The 14,433-nt window shown below is 39.4% G+C and overlaps 1 protein-coding gene across 1 annotated transcript in view; it reads left to right on the top strand.

Annotated features, from left to right (window-relative positions):
- Positions 1–11,768, top strand: part of LOC114704049 (protein transport protein Sec23A-like) — a 57,118-nt gene extending 45,350 nt beyond the window's left edge. The window contains exons 18-20 of the mRNA XM_028885108.2: positions 2,955–3,110; positions 5,253–5,318; positions 10,470–11,768. Of these exons, the coding sequence (XP_028740941.1) occupies positions 2,955–3,110; positions 5,253–5,318; positions 10,470–10,559 (312 nt within the window). The 3' untranslated portion in view covers positions 10,560–11,768. The remainder of the gene's footprint in view (positions 1–2,954; positions 3,111–5,252; positions 5,319–10,469) is intronic.
- Positions 11,769–14,433: the final 2,665 nt, after the last annotated feature.

Below are 14,433 nucleotides of genomic sequence, written 5' to 3'. Positions count from 1 at the left end.
ACAAAATGTTACAGATGGAAAATCCTGTTTTTTCATGTTGATAGTTATTATTTAAATTTTTTTGAATAAAACTAGTTTTCTTTGTTTATTTTATTTTAAATAAATAATTGTTTGTTCATTTGTGCAGAGGTCAAAGGATAACTTGTGGGAATCAGTTCTTTCCCTCCTTATGAGTCCCTGGCCTCAAACTAAGTCCTCAGGCTTGGAGGCATTTGCCTTTACCCACTGAGCCATCTTGCTGGCCCTGATGCTCAAAATTATTTAAAATGTCTTCAGGCATAAGAAGTATTTATACCTAAGTGAATTTTGTATTTAGGTTTGGTACCTATCCCCAAAGTATCTTAATATGAATTTACACATGCCTATCCCATATACGTATAAATACATGAAAGTACCTGAAATCCATAGTGCTTCTGCTCTTACGGATTTATATACAAAATACCCAAGCAGTACATACACAGTGTGATTCTTCATGGTATAGCATTTAGGCATCAATCATACTGAACCTGCTTGTGTTTACTTTGTTGTTTTGTTCACACACTAGTGGACAAATGGATTTACACAAAGCACAGTACTATGAAAGTATAACCATAGACCTGTCACACTCTTGGGTTTCACCTAAAGAAATGGAGGGAAAAAGTCAGCTTTTGTCAGTGGGCAAACTTGCTTTTTCATTGCTATATGTAATCTAAAGGCTTTTCTACATGTTCAATATAACCTGAAACTCATTTAAGGCATAAATGGAAATTTACAACTTTGAAGTGCTGAGTGGTTAAAAGACAAAGTGGATAGCTGTTCAGCTTTACTTTGGGTATTTAACAGAAGTCTATTCCTGCATTTATTCATTCAGCAATGCTTCAGTCTATCCCCATGTATGAAAATACTGCCACGGGCAGTTTGCAAGGTACATCCATTTTTCCTGGATCCATGCTTGAGCTTGTAGTGTAGTGTTTTATAAATTATATAGATTTATTTTTGTGGTTACCATATTTGCAAATTATTTTATATTTTATTTATTGACAAGGATGGCTGAGTGTTGAGAAACTGTGTGATATGATAGTCCAGCCTTCCCTTGGGCTCATAATTCTCCTGTTTCAACCTCCTATGCTGGATTACTGGTGTTAGCTGCCACACCTGGCCTTCTAATATCCTTTTAAATAGTACTATCCAGTATTTTAAGAAGGATTTATGCACTGGGCTTGGTGACATATGTCTTTGGTCCAGCACTTGGAAGTCAGCTCTGTGAGTTTGAGGCCAATCTGATTCACATAGCAAGTTCTAGGTCAAGCAGGCTACATGGTGAGACCCTGTCTCAAAAATTTTTAATTATATTTTTGTTTTGTATTTTTAAAGATTTGTTTTAAATGTATGTGTTTACTCATGGGCACCCATGTACCCACGAGTGCAGGTGCTAATGGAGTTAGAAGAGCTGGAGTTACAGGCAACTATGAACTTCCTGATGTGGGTGCTAGGATCTGAATTTGGACCCGCTGCAAAATGCTCTTAAGCACTGAACCACTTCTCCAACCACTATTTTTTGTTTTTTTGTTTATTTTTAATTGATGCCAGCTTCTAATGTACCTTATATTTTAAGAAGAATAACAGAGACAGGGTTTTTCTTTTTCTTTAATGGTAATTTTTGCTTAAGTTTGTTAATATGAGGAGTTCAAAGTACATTAGTCTTTGAGTTGCAGAATATAAAGTTATACAGATTATACATTGACTGAGTCAGGTAACTTGGATTCCAAACCAGCCTTAAAATTCTGAATTAATTATTATGGCTCTAGACTCATTTATTTAATATAAAAGTGGATACAGTTGCCCTTCTACAATACTTTGTTTTTATAACATTATTGCTATCATTGTTTTTAGTTTATTTCTCTTGTCAGAATGTAACTCTAGCAGCATGGTGGTGACACACTTTCATCCCAGCACTCAGGAGGCAAAGGCAGGCAGATCTCTGTGACTTCGAGGTCAGCCTGGACTACATAGCCAGTTCCAGACTGTACACTGAGATTCTGCCAACAACAACAACAACAACAACAATCAAAAGAAAAGAATGTAACTCCATTGGTGATGACTTCTTGAAAGTCAACTTTTGAAGTGTGTAGGAATTCTCGATAGAAACCCTCCAGAAAAGGAAGACATATTTAGTAAATACTAATTTGATATGATAGTGTTTTAACTTTTTTTTCCTGGCATTTCTATTTCTTTTGTCTTAGGTTTTAAACACAGTGTAATTTTACTTTACGTTTCTTTTTGTTCCTTTTGTTTTCAGTTTTTGAAACATGGTCATTCTTTGTAGCCCTGGTTGGCCTGGGACTTGGTAGATTGGCCAGGCTGGCTTCAAGCTTGTGTTGATCCTGCTGCCTCTACCTCTTCAGTGCTGGGTTTACAGGTGTGCACCATCATGCCTGCTCTGTCTTTAAACTTGTTTTTCTATTAGACTCCTTCCTTCCTTCCTTCCTTCCTTCCTTCCTTCCTTCCTTCCTTCCTTCCTTCCTTCCTTCCTTCCTTCCTTCTCTCCCTCCCTCTCCCCTCTTCCTTCCTCTCTTCCTCCCTCCTTCCCTCGCTCTCCCTCCTTTCCTTCCTTAAGTCCATCCTTCCTTCCTGAGGCTTAACTCTTTTGTAGTCTGTATTGGTTTTGAACTCTGAGCTTAAGTAACCCCGCCTCAGCTTTCTGAGCAGCTGAGAATACAAGGTGTGTTTTTTTGCACCTTCTTTTGTTTTACTCTTAAATTGGAGAGGAAATATGCTAATTTTATATTTAGTAATATATTCCTTTACTTACATTTTCTCTGTTGAAATAAGTACTTGTAACTTTAGAAATTTAGGTAAGTGAGAGTATTTTCTCTTATCTTGTTTTCTGATAACTTCATTTGAAGAAAAATCTACTCAAGAAATTTAGATCACCAAAAAATTTAAAATCATTTCTTTAATTGTTGTCAAATTAGACTATAGCACAGTGGCGGAAGTCAGGATACCAGGACATGCCAGAATATGAGAACTTCCGGCACCTTCTGCAAGCCCCAGTAGATGACGCCCAGGAGATTCTTCACTCCAGATTTCCAATGCCGAGATACATTGACACGGAGCATGGTGGAAGCCAGGTGAGGAGTGTCCCTGTGTTGTGTGTGCAGACTGCAGTGAGGGGCTCCTGCTTGTGTTGTTTGTATGAGAGCATCTACCACACAGGGCCAAGGGCAAGGGAAGGAGCTGGGAGGGAGGGCGGCTTCTGGCAATGCTTTGAGAACAAAGCATTACAGTTATTGCCTAGTTTCCTGAAACAGCCGGCATTCTCTAGCTCTGCTCCCATCATAGCTCTTACAGCAGCCATGATTGGCCACCCTGACTAGCTATAGATTAGCAAAAACGTGAGAACAGTTTGGAAAATCATTTAGGGTACCTTTTTCCATTTAATTTTTTCATTTATTCTACATACCAACCACAGTTTTCTCTCCCTCTTCTCCTACTCCTTAAATCTGTTTACTGGTAAGGCCTATGAATATGGAGTTTTGGTAATTTGTTTCAGTTTGGTAGAAAGTAACTTGTCAGGTTAAGGAAAACACTGTGGTGTTAAAAAGGGCTTTATGAGGCAGCTCGGTGGTGGTGCACACCTTTAATCCCAGCACTGAGGGAGTCAGAGAAGGTAGATCTCTGATAGTTAGAGAACAGCCTGGTCTCCAAAGTGTGTTCCAGGACATCTAGGGCTGTTACACACACACACACACACACACACACACACACACACAAAAAAAAAAACATGGGGAAAAACCAATCCCCATTCCCCCCCCCCAAATAAAAGGCTTTACGGTTGTTAGAGTTCAGAGGAGTGACTAGATCTGTGCATATACTCATACATGGTCAGGTTAGGGCTGCTTAGCATGCATTCATGAAACTTGGCCAGTGTTGTTTCTGGCCAGAGGTATAACAGTACTCTAATTGTAAGTTGTTACACAGTTTACTTGCTCCATACATAAGGCAGGGACATAGTTTGCTTATTGTTGTGTCCCAAGTATCTAGCACAGTGATATTCCACAACTGTAGACACAGTGTCAATGATTAGTTTTACTGTATTTACAATGTGACCTATCATGTATGGAGACTGCTTTTTCCATGCCTCCTTCATTTGAGCCTCAGGCCAATTCTACTGTTCTCTCTACTTTATGTGTAACAGAATTAAGACGTATTATTTGTAGTCAAAGAAGCACATTAAATGATGGAGCTAAGTTTATTTTTTTTTCCTTTTTAAGAAACGGTATCGTACTGTGTAGCTCAGGTTTACCTTGAACATTCCTTTTGCCTCAGCCTCCTGATATTGAGATTCCATTTGTAAGCCAGCCAACACTAGTACTTAGTAATTGAATTCTAGATTTCTTACCCTAGGACTAGTGCTACTTACGAGCAGAAAAAGATGTTGTATGAGTCTAAATTTCAAAAGATCAGATTGTTTTTGTTCTTCTAAAATGAATTAAAAATTTTGATTAATTCGCTTATCAATATCCTAATGTGTATTGTTATTTTCCTTATTTATTTACTTGCTGATTAATTTCATGATCATTAGCTGTAGTAGAGGATGGAGAAAATTTTGCCAAAGTTACCACCTGTAGCTTAAAAAGTTTGAGGTTCATTAAAGTAAAGAATATAGATTTTCATATTTTTTTGTTTGCATCATTTTATGAGGTCTCAGATTTCTGCTGCTTCAGACTAGTTGGTAAAAACTGTGTTTTCAGACTTATTTTAAAATAATTTTTATGTTTATATTTGAAACATTTTAAAAACTTATTTAATGTGTTTGGGTATTTTGCCTATATTTACGTTTGTGCACCACATTCATGCAGTGACAAGAGAGTTAGGAGAGGGGATTGGATCCCTAGGATTGTAGATACAGGTGGTTTTGAGTCACGTGGGTGCTGGGAATCCAACCCCAGTCCCCTGGAAGAGCAACAAGTGCTCTTAACCGCTGAGCCATCTCTCTACTTCTATACATATAATTTTATATGCTGAGTGTGGGACTCAGTAGTGTATTATTTTATGACTGTTACAAATACATAATGTTGAAAGAGTATATTAATTATACTGTGGCCTGTGCATTTTAAAATGTAATCTTTTTAAGTGTTAAATTTTAACAAAGTTAATTTTACCAGTATATTCAGTTAAGTTGGTGTTGGATGGTATGTTGTATGTAGCTTATCTTACTAAGTCTGTTTCTGTTTGGTACTGTTATTTATTTATTTATTTTTGCTTTTTAGGCACGTTTACTTCTTTCAAAGGTGAACCCTTCACAGACTCATAATAACATGTATGCCTGGGGGCAGGTTAGTGTGAATAAGAGTCCTGGAAATGATTTCTTTTTGTGTTGTTAGTTATTTTAGTAAAAGCCACATTTTCTCTGTGTATTTAATGATGATTTCTGTGGAAAAATATAAGGAAAGAGTAGAAAATATAATTAGTATTTGGTGCTAGCATTTTATTAGAAAATAAAAAAGCAATCTTGTCACATAGAACCTCTCCAGATTCCAAGTTTAGCACCAAGACACTGGAGATAAAAAGCAATAAAGTCTAAAAGACAGGCATATGATAACTCAAGTATAATGTGAAGCTATGAGCTACAGAAGACCACAGTAAACCAGGAGGGCTCAAGGATTGTGGTTAAGAAGGGAGGCAAGAAGCCGGGAAATGTTTATCTCCACGTCTTAGATTGGTTCAAGTGCTTCCTCTTGATGGTGCATGCCAACACTTTGAAATATGCAGTCTGCATGGCCTCTGTGCTGGCACTCCAGGGTGTGTGATGACAGCCTCCCCAGCCTGTGGGGAGCTTGTGTCCAGTACTAGAGATAAGCCACCTCAGTGCAGGACAGGACAGAATATGCAAAATGTGACTACAGGGAACTAGAAAGGATGGAGGGGTGGAAGAAGAATCGGCCCCATGGTGGTGACAGGAGAGGGTGTGTGAGGAGGAAAGAGCTCAGTAATAGGACTGTTTGGTTTAAGGAAGGCTTTTCTCTCCATGGGTGGAAATCTATGGAGAGTAGGAATTCAGAAAGTATGGGCTAAGTGATAGAGTGTAGGTAGAGATGAGGTGTAGAACTTAAAACTGTGGAGTGCTTTGTGGAGGACCTTGAATGCCCCAAGGGAAAAATGTGAAACTCTTTTCTGCCTCCTGTGCTATGAGGATGAAGGGCATTCTCAGCACTCAGATGTCAGCGTTCCAGACAATGTCCACATCACTGTGAAGGGATGCATAGTTATTGTGAAGGGCTCCCAAGGAAGTCTCTGGAAGAACTTCAGTCACATCTGTGTTGAACTCAGTTTCCTTGGGAAGAATAAGATGTGGCTCTGGGCTGAGGGCTGGTGGGGGATGGAAAGGAACTGGCTACTGTTTGTACTGTCTGTAGTCAGTGCACAACATGATGAAGGGCATCATATGGGCTTCCTCACAGGATGGGGTCTGTGTGTGCTCACATTTTTTTTTTAAAATTTTATTTTACAATACTATTCAGTTCTACATAACAGCCACAGATTCCCTTGTTCTCCCCCTTCCTGCCCCCTCCCCTTCCCCCAGCCCACCCCCATTCCCACCACCTCCAGATCAAGGCCACTCCCGAGGACTGAGATCGACCTGATAGACTCAGTCCAGGCAGGTCCAGTCCCCTCCTCCCAGATTGAACCAAGCGTCCCTGTAAAAGTCCCAGGTTTCAGACAGCTATCTCATGCAGCGAGCCCAGGACCTGGTACCACTGCCTAGATGCCTCCCAAACAGATCAAGCCAATCGACTGTCTCACCTATTCAGGGGGTCTGATCCAGTTGGGGGCTGAGGCCTTTGGTTCATAGTTCATGTGTTTCCATTCGTTTGGCTATTTGTCCCTGTGCTTTATCCAACCTTGGTTTCAACAATTCTCGCTCATATAAACCCTCCTCTTTCTCACTAATTAGACTCCCAGCGCTCCACCCAGGGCCTAGCCGTGGATGTCTGCATCCAGATTCCTCAGTACTTGGATGGGGTTTCTGGCACAACTATTAGGGTGTTTGGCTATCCCATCACCAGAGTAGGTCAGTCCCGGCTGTCTCTCTGCCATTGCCAGCAGTCTTTTGTGGGGGTATCTTTGTGGATTTCTGTGGGCCTCTGTGCTCACATTTTATCAGTGTAAATATCCAGAGTCCATAGGAGGACACATGTTGTTTATTCAGTATCTCAGTCCCAGAAAGATGATTTAATCCTCGAGGGGAATGATAGTGAATTTGTTTCAAATTCAACTGCTTTGATTCAGCCAGTACCAAGTTAGAAGTAAGGACATCAGAAACATTTTGGATGGTATTTATGCTTCTGAAATAAGAAACAGGTTGATGAATAATCAAAATATAGAAACAGGATCCTGGCTTGTGAGACAGATGTGGGGAAAAAGGCTTTTAATGATGACTTTTAATAATAATAATAAAAAAGGAAACACACACACACACACACACACACACACACACACAAACTCCATTGGTAAGTGTTATCCGTGAATCCGTGAATGGCCTGAAGAGGGCATCACTGTAACACTGTTATGCAGTGCTTCATATCCTAAGTGATGTAAATCTTGAGCCTCAATGTCTAATCTTGGATGTATTTTATTTGTCTTAGTTTAAATTTTGTTCCTGGAGTTTGTGTGTGTGTGTGTGTGTGTGTGTGTGTGTGTGTGTGTGTGTGTGTGTGTGTGTGTGTGTGTGCACCTTTCCCTGCCGAGCCCCTTGATATATTTTATTTTTTCCCTTTTATTGAAAATAGATTTTTGGGGGTCCTGGAGAGATACCTCAGCAATTAAGCACCCAGGCTGCTCTTCCAGAGGACCCGTGTTCAGCTCCCAGCACCCACATGGCAACCCCATATATGGGATCCAACACCCTCACACAGACATGAGTGCTGTCAAAATACCAATGGACATAAAATAAAAATTAAATAAAAAATAACCTGACGTTGCTTGTCAGGCAGTGGTGGTGCATGTCTTTAATCCCAGCACTCAGGAGGCAGAGGTAGCCAGATCTGTGAGTTCATCTGGTTTACAAACTGAGTTACAGGATGGCCAGGGCTGTGCAGATAAACCCTGTCTCAAAAAAACAAAAACAAAAATAAAAAACAAAAAAAGAAAAAGGAAAAAAGATTTTTCCCTCAGGTAATAAATTCTGATTATGTTTACCTCCATCTTCTCCTCCAGTTCCTTTCACCTCCCTCCTGTCTAGAGCCACTACTTTTCCTTCTCTCATTAGAAAACAAACAGGCTTCTCAGGGAATGTAATATAATATGATGTATGACATGATGAAAAAATGAAAGAATGGTATGAGTTTGCTTCCTTCTGGCTAACATTTCTGTTAAAAATGCCAGGGAGAAGGAGTCTGGAGACCAAGCTTGACACAGACACAGACACAGACACACACACACACACACACACACACACACACACACACACACACACACACACACACACACAAAGAGAGAGAGAGAGAGATTATTCATTATTTATTTATTTATTTGTGTGTGCATGCATGCTTGTGTGAGATTACATGCACATGTGTACACAGGAGCTCAGCAAGGCCAGAAGCGGGTGTGGGTTTCCTGGAACTGGAATCATGAGTGCTCGGGCATTGCCATGTGGGTCCTGCAAACCAAACCTGGATCTTCTGCTAGAGCAACAAGTGCTCTTGACTCCTGGGCCATCTCTGTAACTTCTAGCTATTTTCCTTTCAATTATTATTGATTTTTTAGATTAGCATACACAGTGATAGGTTTCTTTATGGTGTTTTATATTTGCCACTTTTTATTTTTTAATTTTATTTTACTTATATATTCTTTTGAGAAAGGGTCTTTCTGTATAACCCTGACTGTCTTAGAACTCTCTATGTAGATCAGGCTATCCTTGAACAGAGATTGACCTACCTTTGCCTCTTGAATGCTGGAATTAAAGATGTGTGCCACTACACCTGGCAAGATTTTATTTATTTGTTTGTTTATTTGTTTGTTTTTTGAGACAGGGTTTCTCTGTGTAGCTGCCCTGGCTACCCTGGAATATGCTCTGTAGACCAGTCTGGCCTTGAATTCAGAGAGATCTCCCCCCTTAACCTTCTGAGTGCTGGGATTAAAGGCATGTACCACCATTGCCTGGCTTTGTTGTTGCAATTTTTTAAGGCTTTATTTTTAATTATAATATAGGTCTCTCTCTCTCTCTTTCTCTCTCTCTCTCTCTCTCTCTCTCTCTCTCTCTCTCTCTCTCTCTCTCTCTCTCTCTCTCTCTCTCTCTGTGTGTGTGAGTGCCGTGCTTGTGAAGACCAGAAGATGTATTCATGGCACTGATGTTACAGTGAATTGTGCACCACCTGGTATGGGTCCTTCTTTGCTATGTAACTCAGGTCCTCTGCAGAAGTAGTGAGCTCCCTGAACAGTTGGTGCCTTGATGTTTGATGCCAACAAGCCCTCATATTTTGTTCTAATTTGTCTCCTGTCCCTCTGCCTTTTTAGTGTCCCACATCTTATTCCCTTTTCTTGCCCCAAGTACCCCTTCTGCTTCTATGACAACTGTATCCCATTGCAACACCCTCATTAAAATTACTTCTTCCTCTCTCATTGTATCCTTCCTAGTCTTATCTCATTTTCTCTCTCTCTCTCTCTCTCTCTCTCTCTCTCTCTCTCTTCTCTCTCTCTCTCTCTCTCTCTCTCAAGCCTAGGTGAGAGAAATGTGTTTTTTTGAGTCTTGCTTACTTGTCTTAATAATAATTTCAAGTTTCATCCACTTTTCTGTAAATGTTATGATTTTTTTGCATCTAAATAATGTTCCACTGTGCATGTGTACCACTTTTTTTTTATCTGTTCATCTGTTCATAGAAATCTTGGCTAGTTCTGTAGCCTAGCTATTGTGAGTAGTAGTTCAGTAATAAATGTGAGCATGCAAGCATTATCATCTCTGTGGCAGGACTTAGATCCTTGGGTAAATGCTCAGAGGTGGTACATGGCAGCTGGGTCACAGGGCAGCTCTGCTTTTGCTGTGTTGTTTGAATGAATCTCTAACATTTTCATTGGTTCACACTTAAGTGAAAATAGTAAGCAGTGTTTTTTGAAGAGTATCTGTAATGTGTCTAAGGTGCACATTTCCCTCAGCAGCGATGGCTTCTCCTTCCCTGCATTCTCACCAGCCCAGGCCATCTGAAAGCCCTAACTCTCCACTCTGACACTGTTGGTCTTAGTGGTGACCAGCCCCATCCTAAGATAGTCATTTCCTAGCAGAGGCTTGAGTTTCAGAAGCCGCCCCTACACCACAGACAGTCCTGCTGCTCAGGCCATCCTGGGCATTAGGTGAGTTCCCTCTCAGGAAGCAGGGCCCTGTGGTAGCCATTACTCTGTTTAAAATGAGGTCCTTGTCTGTTGTAGATTTCCATGTGCATTCCTTAGTACTGCCCTGTGTTTTAATCACAAATCCTTCTCTTTTCCTCCAGGAGTCTGGAGCACCCATTCTCACAGATGACGTTAGTTTACAAGTGTTTATGGATCATTTGAAGAAACTTGCTGTGTCAAGTGCTGCTTGACATGCCAGATGTGTTAGACACTCAAGATGAAATACTATTCCAGTTTCTTTTGCTTTTTCCATTTATCTGTGGAAGCAACAGAGATCTCTCTCCAAATCTGTTTTGTGGCAGTATGATCTGAGGTGACATATGAACAAATATCGATGATTAAGCTGAAATATAATAAGAGCAATGAGAACAAGTTGGTTTTGCTTGGTACAGTATTATAACTGGTTTTATAAATTTGAGGTCTTTATGATTTAATATGTTTAAAGAGTTAGAATGGTCTGCTTTGTATTACAGATAGCACTTATTTGTATACTGCAGACAGATCCAAAGTGGCACTGGGTATCCTCACTGACCTGTTAGGAGTATTCAATAGCAGCCAGAAAGGAACAAATTAGTAGTGATGGCATATGAAGAGTTTCCTTCTTTGTCAAGTAATCTTTCTGTTTTTTTTTTTTTTAGCACACATATATAACCTATTCTTTATTTTGTTAAAGTGGATTTATTTAGGAATTATTTGACTTTATAGTAGTAATTCTTATGAAGGGAACTTAATGTTTTTGGTTACTTTCAAAAATTATTTAGAGCTAAAAAATCTGAGTGAGGTAACAACCTCACAGCTGACATTAAATGTGAAATTCCCACCAAGTACCCAACTCATGTGACTAACCAGAGTAATTTTGTAAGGAAGCTAAAAAAATAAAGCATGTTGTCAGGGTGATGAAAAAATTCTTGGAAGTAAAAAGACTATTGTAATTATTAACTGTATTTTGTTTTTGTTATATCATATTGTTGTTTTCCCTTCCTAGATAAATTTTCCATTGTATCCTTCAGTATTTTAACACTACTTTAGGAGTTTTCACTTCACTTTTGTTTCAGGTTCCTTGTGAAATTTATTAATTTGTGGTTCTTACTGAGACAGTATTATATAATGTTTAGTTGTATGATGTGGAGATAGTTCTATTTGATTTATTGATTAGTATCATTCACTTTTACCTTTAAAGTTTACTTGTAGCAAATGTTTACATTGCTAAAGCAGATAAGTTTGACAATGAATTTTATGTATCAAGTGCTGCAAATGCAAGGTGGTGCTCTGATAGTTGCTAAGGACCGTGGTGACTGTGATTGTACTTGCATGAACACAATCAGACGATGGGAAAGCAGGAGCATCTAATTGTTATAGTCAACTATTGAAATAAATTGCTTTGTTCTATGTTATTGGAATTGAACTGTGCTAGGCCAAAATGCCAATAAAATATACCTTTCTCTTTCTCTGTTTTTTTTTTTTTTTTTTTTTTTTTTTTTGGTTATTTTACAATCTAATAATGTCTGGAAAGCTTAATGTAAAACTAGAGCACTGTACTTTTTTTTTTTTTTTTTTTGAGATAGAGTTTCACTCTGTAACTCTGGCTGTCTTGGAACTCATTATGTAGACCATACTGGCCTCAAACTCATATAGATATGTCTGCCTCTGCTGTTTGTTTCAAAAATCCACAAAATCAATTGTCATAGGGATTGTAATCCTTTCTTAAGAATAACAAATCTGGAGATTAATTATGAGTAAAGATCTCTCTGAAGTGGAACATCTCCTAAGCACCTCCAAAAAGGAGGGATCACATTTCACCTTGTGTAGTGGCTTAGATTCCTTTCTTCAAGGCAGTTTAAAAATAACTTAATCTCTAGAAGTTTAAAAATTAATCTTTGTTAAATCTTTGCGAGATGCTGATAGTTAAATGTTTGGAAATATTTGTGAAGAGGTAAAATTCAGCAGAAACACAAGCATCCCACTCAGTGCTGCTTCTGCTTGAATTTGTACAGAAACACTGCGTGTGCGATTGTGAGTGTGAGTGTGTGTGTGTGTGTGTGTGTGTGTGTGTGTGTGTGTGTGTGTGGTGAGAAAATACCACCATGCATTCTTTCGGAGAGTTTTCAGTTTTAACAGCTCCAACGAGATATCAGCGCTGCCACCGTGGGAGTCTAATGCATCTTCTGGAACTTTCTCGGGAAGATGGACAGTGGGTTATGTGCATTTTCAAATCTCAAGACTCAGGTTTGGGGACCATGGGCATGTAACTGACATCTTAAGTTATGCAGCTAGATGAGATGGCCCTTCTTTAACTATTTATTAGGAACTAACAAGGTAAGTAGGGAGCAGAGTGTCAGACACAGTCTTCTTCCCTTGGGCATGGATTATGCTGTCACGCATGGGCTCTTACCATGTTTAATTCTAAAACTCTATTTTTAATGAGAACATTAAGCCCTACTGATTTATCAAATATATATTTTTCAGCAAGGAAGTATTTCTATTAAAAAGCTATCAAGTTGCTGAAATATTAATGGGAGTACAATATCATTTAACTGAGGAGAATGTTTTGATTGAATCCTGGCTGTAACACCCAGAATTATGTTCTGTATTTTAATAGGGATGTTAAGAAAATAAGATCCTGAGTAATAAATTGTGAAGTGGCTCAATTAACAGTTGTTAATTAAGAAAGATCTCACTTTTTAGGGGTTTGTAGAAGAATGCCAATGCATACTATGAAATGCTCCTACTTAAGTCTAGGCTTAGTAATTGGTTAGCTAACTATTACAGAGTTTATGGACATGACTACCTGAAGCTAAAAAAAATAAATTTCACTATGATCTGATTTTGGACCAGAGATTTCTGTTTGCTGTGCAATGCTTTTTAAATTACATTTATTTATTGAGTGCCATGCAAACTCCTCACATGTTGATGGTAAATGACTCGTGATTAGTTCCCATTTAAAGTCTACAGTCCAGCTTGCTTTCAGGGAGCTATTGTTTTATTATTGCAGGTTCTTTGGCAAGAGCGGTAAACACAGTTGCTGTGTTTACTCAGCTTGAATAGTGACGGCCACATTTGCTCCTCCGTTGGCTCCTTGTGGATCTAAGTCTCTATCATTAGCTGTCTATAACACTCAAGACTTCCTGAATCTGCTGAAGGAAACTGACTACTGGATTGGAAAATCTCCACCCTTCAGCAAATAGCTTTGTGGAGTGATTCCTTGCTTCCTTCCTTCCTTCCTTCCTTCCTTCCTTCCTTCCTTCCTTCCTTCCTTCCTTCCTCCCTTCCTCCCTTCCTCCCTTCCTCCTTCCCTCCCTCCCTCTGTCCCTCCTTCTCTCCCTTCCTTCTCTCCTTCCCTCTCTCTCTTTTTTCTTTCTTTCTTTTTCTGATAGGGTCTCATTGTGTAGTCTTGGCTTTCCTGGGACTCACCATGTATACCCAGCTGGCCTCAAACTCTGCTTCCCTAGTGCCAGGACTAAATGTATGTGCCACCATGTCCAGGTTGATGCATTTCTTATGATTAAATTATTTAGAGTGGTGACTGTCAAATGGGGATATGTGAAAACTTGCTAACTTTTGTTAAGGTAATCACAAAATAGATTTGAAATGATGTAGCTAATGTTGTATGCTATGTTCTGATCTATTTCTATACCAGATAAAAACCTGTTAATTACCCATATAGAATAAAATACTCAAATCCTCAACACAGGAGATTAGACCTGTCAGTGATCGCGTTCACATCCTCTCAGTTGCTGTTTTGCTGAACTAAGCAACCAGTGTCAGTCTCTTCCGTAAGCAATGGGCTGTGACCCAGTTTTCTCTACTACCGAGTCCGAAGACTGGCTGCTGATCTATGAAACAGTGTGGTACGAAAAAGTTTCCAGCTAAGGATAATGGTGGTTAATGAGTAGTTATATTCTAGGAAGGCTGAATAGGAAAATTCAGAGGGCACCAGGCTTTCAGTGATGAGAGGAAAGAGGGTGGACAGAGGAGTAACACAGTCGAGAAGCATAGACCTGGTGCTGGGACATGGAGATGTAGGTGCACCGATGGCTGCTGCTGCAAAATGGCTCCCGGATTGTG

Source organism: Peromyscus leucopus, chromosome 14, assembly GCF_004664715.2.
Source record: "Peromyscus leucopus breed LL Stock chromosome 14, UCI_PerLeu_2.1, whole genome shotgun sequence".
Taxonomy (NCBI): Eukaryota; Metazoa; Chordata; class Mammalia; order Rodentia; family Cricetidae; genus Peromyscus; species Peromyscus leucopus.
Note: the sequence above shows the minus strand (reverse complement) of the source record. Positions and strands in the feature narration are given on the sequence as shown.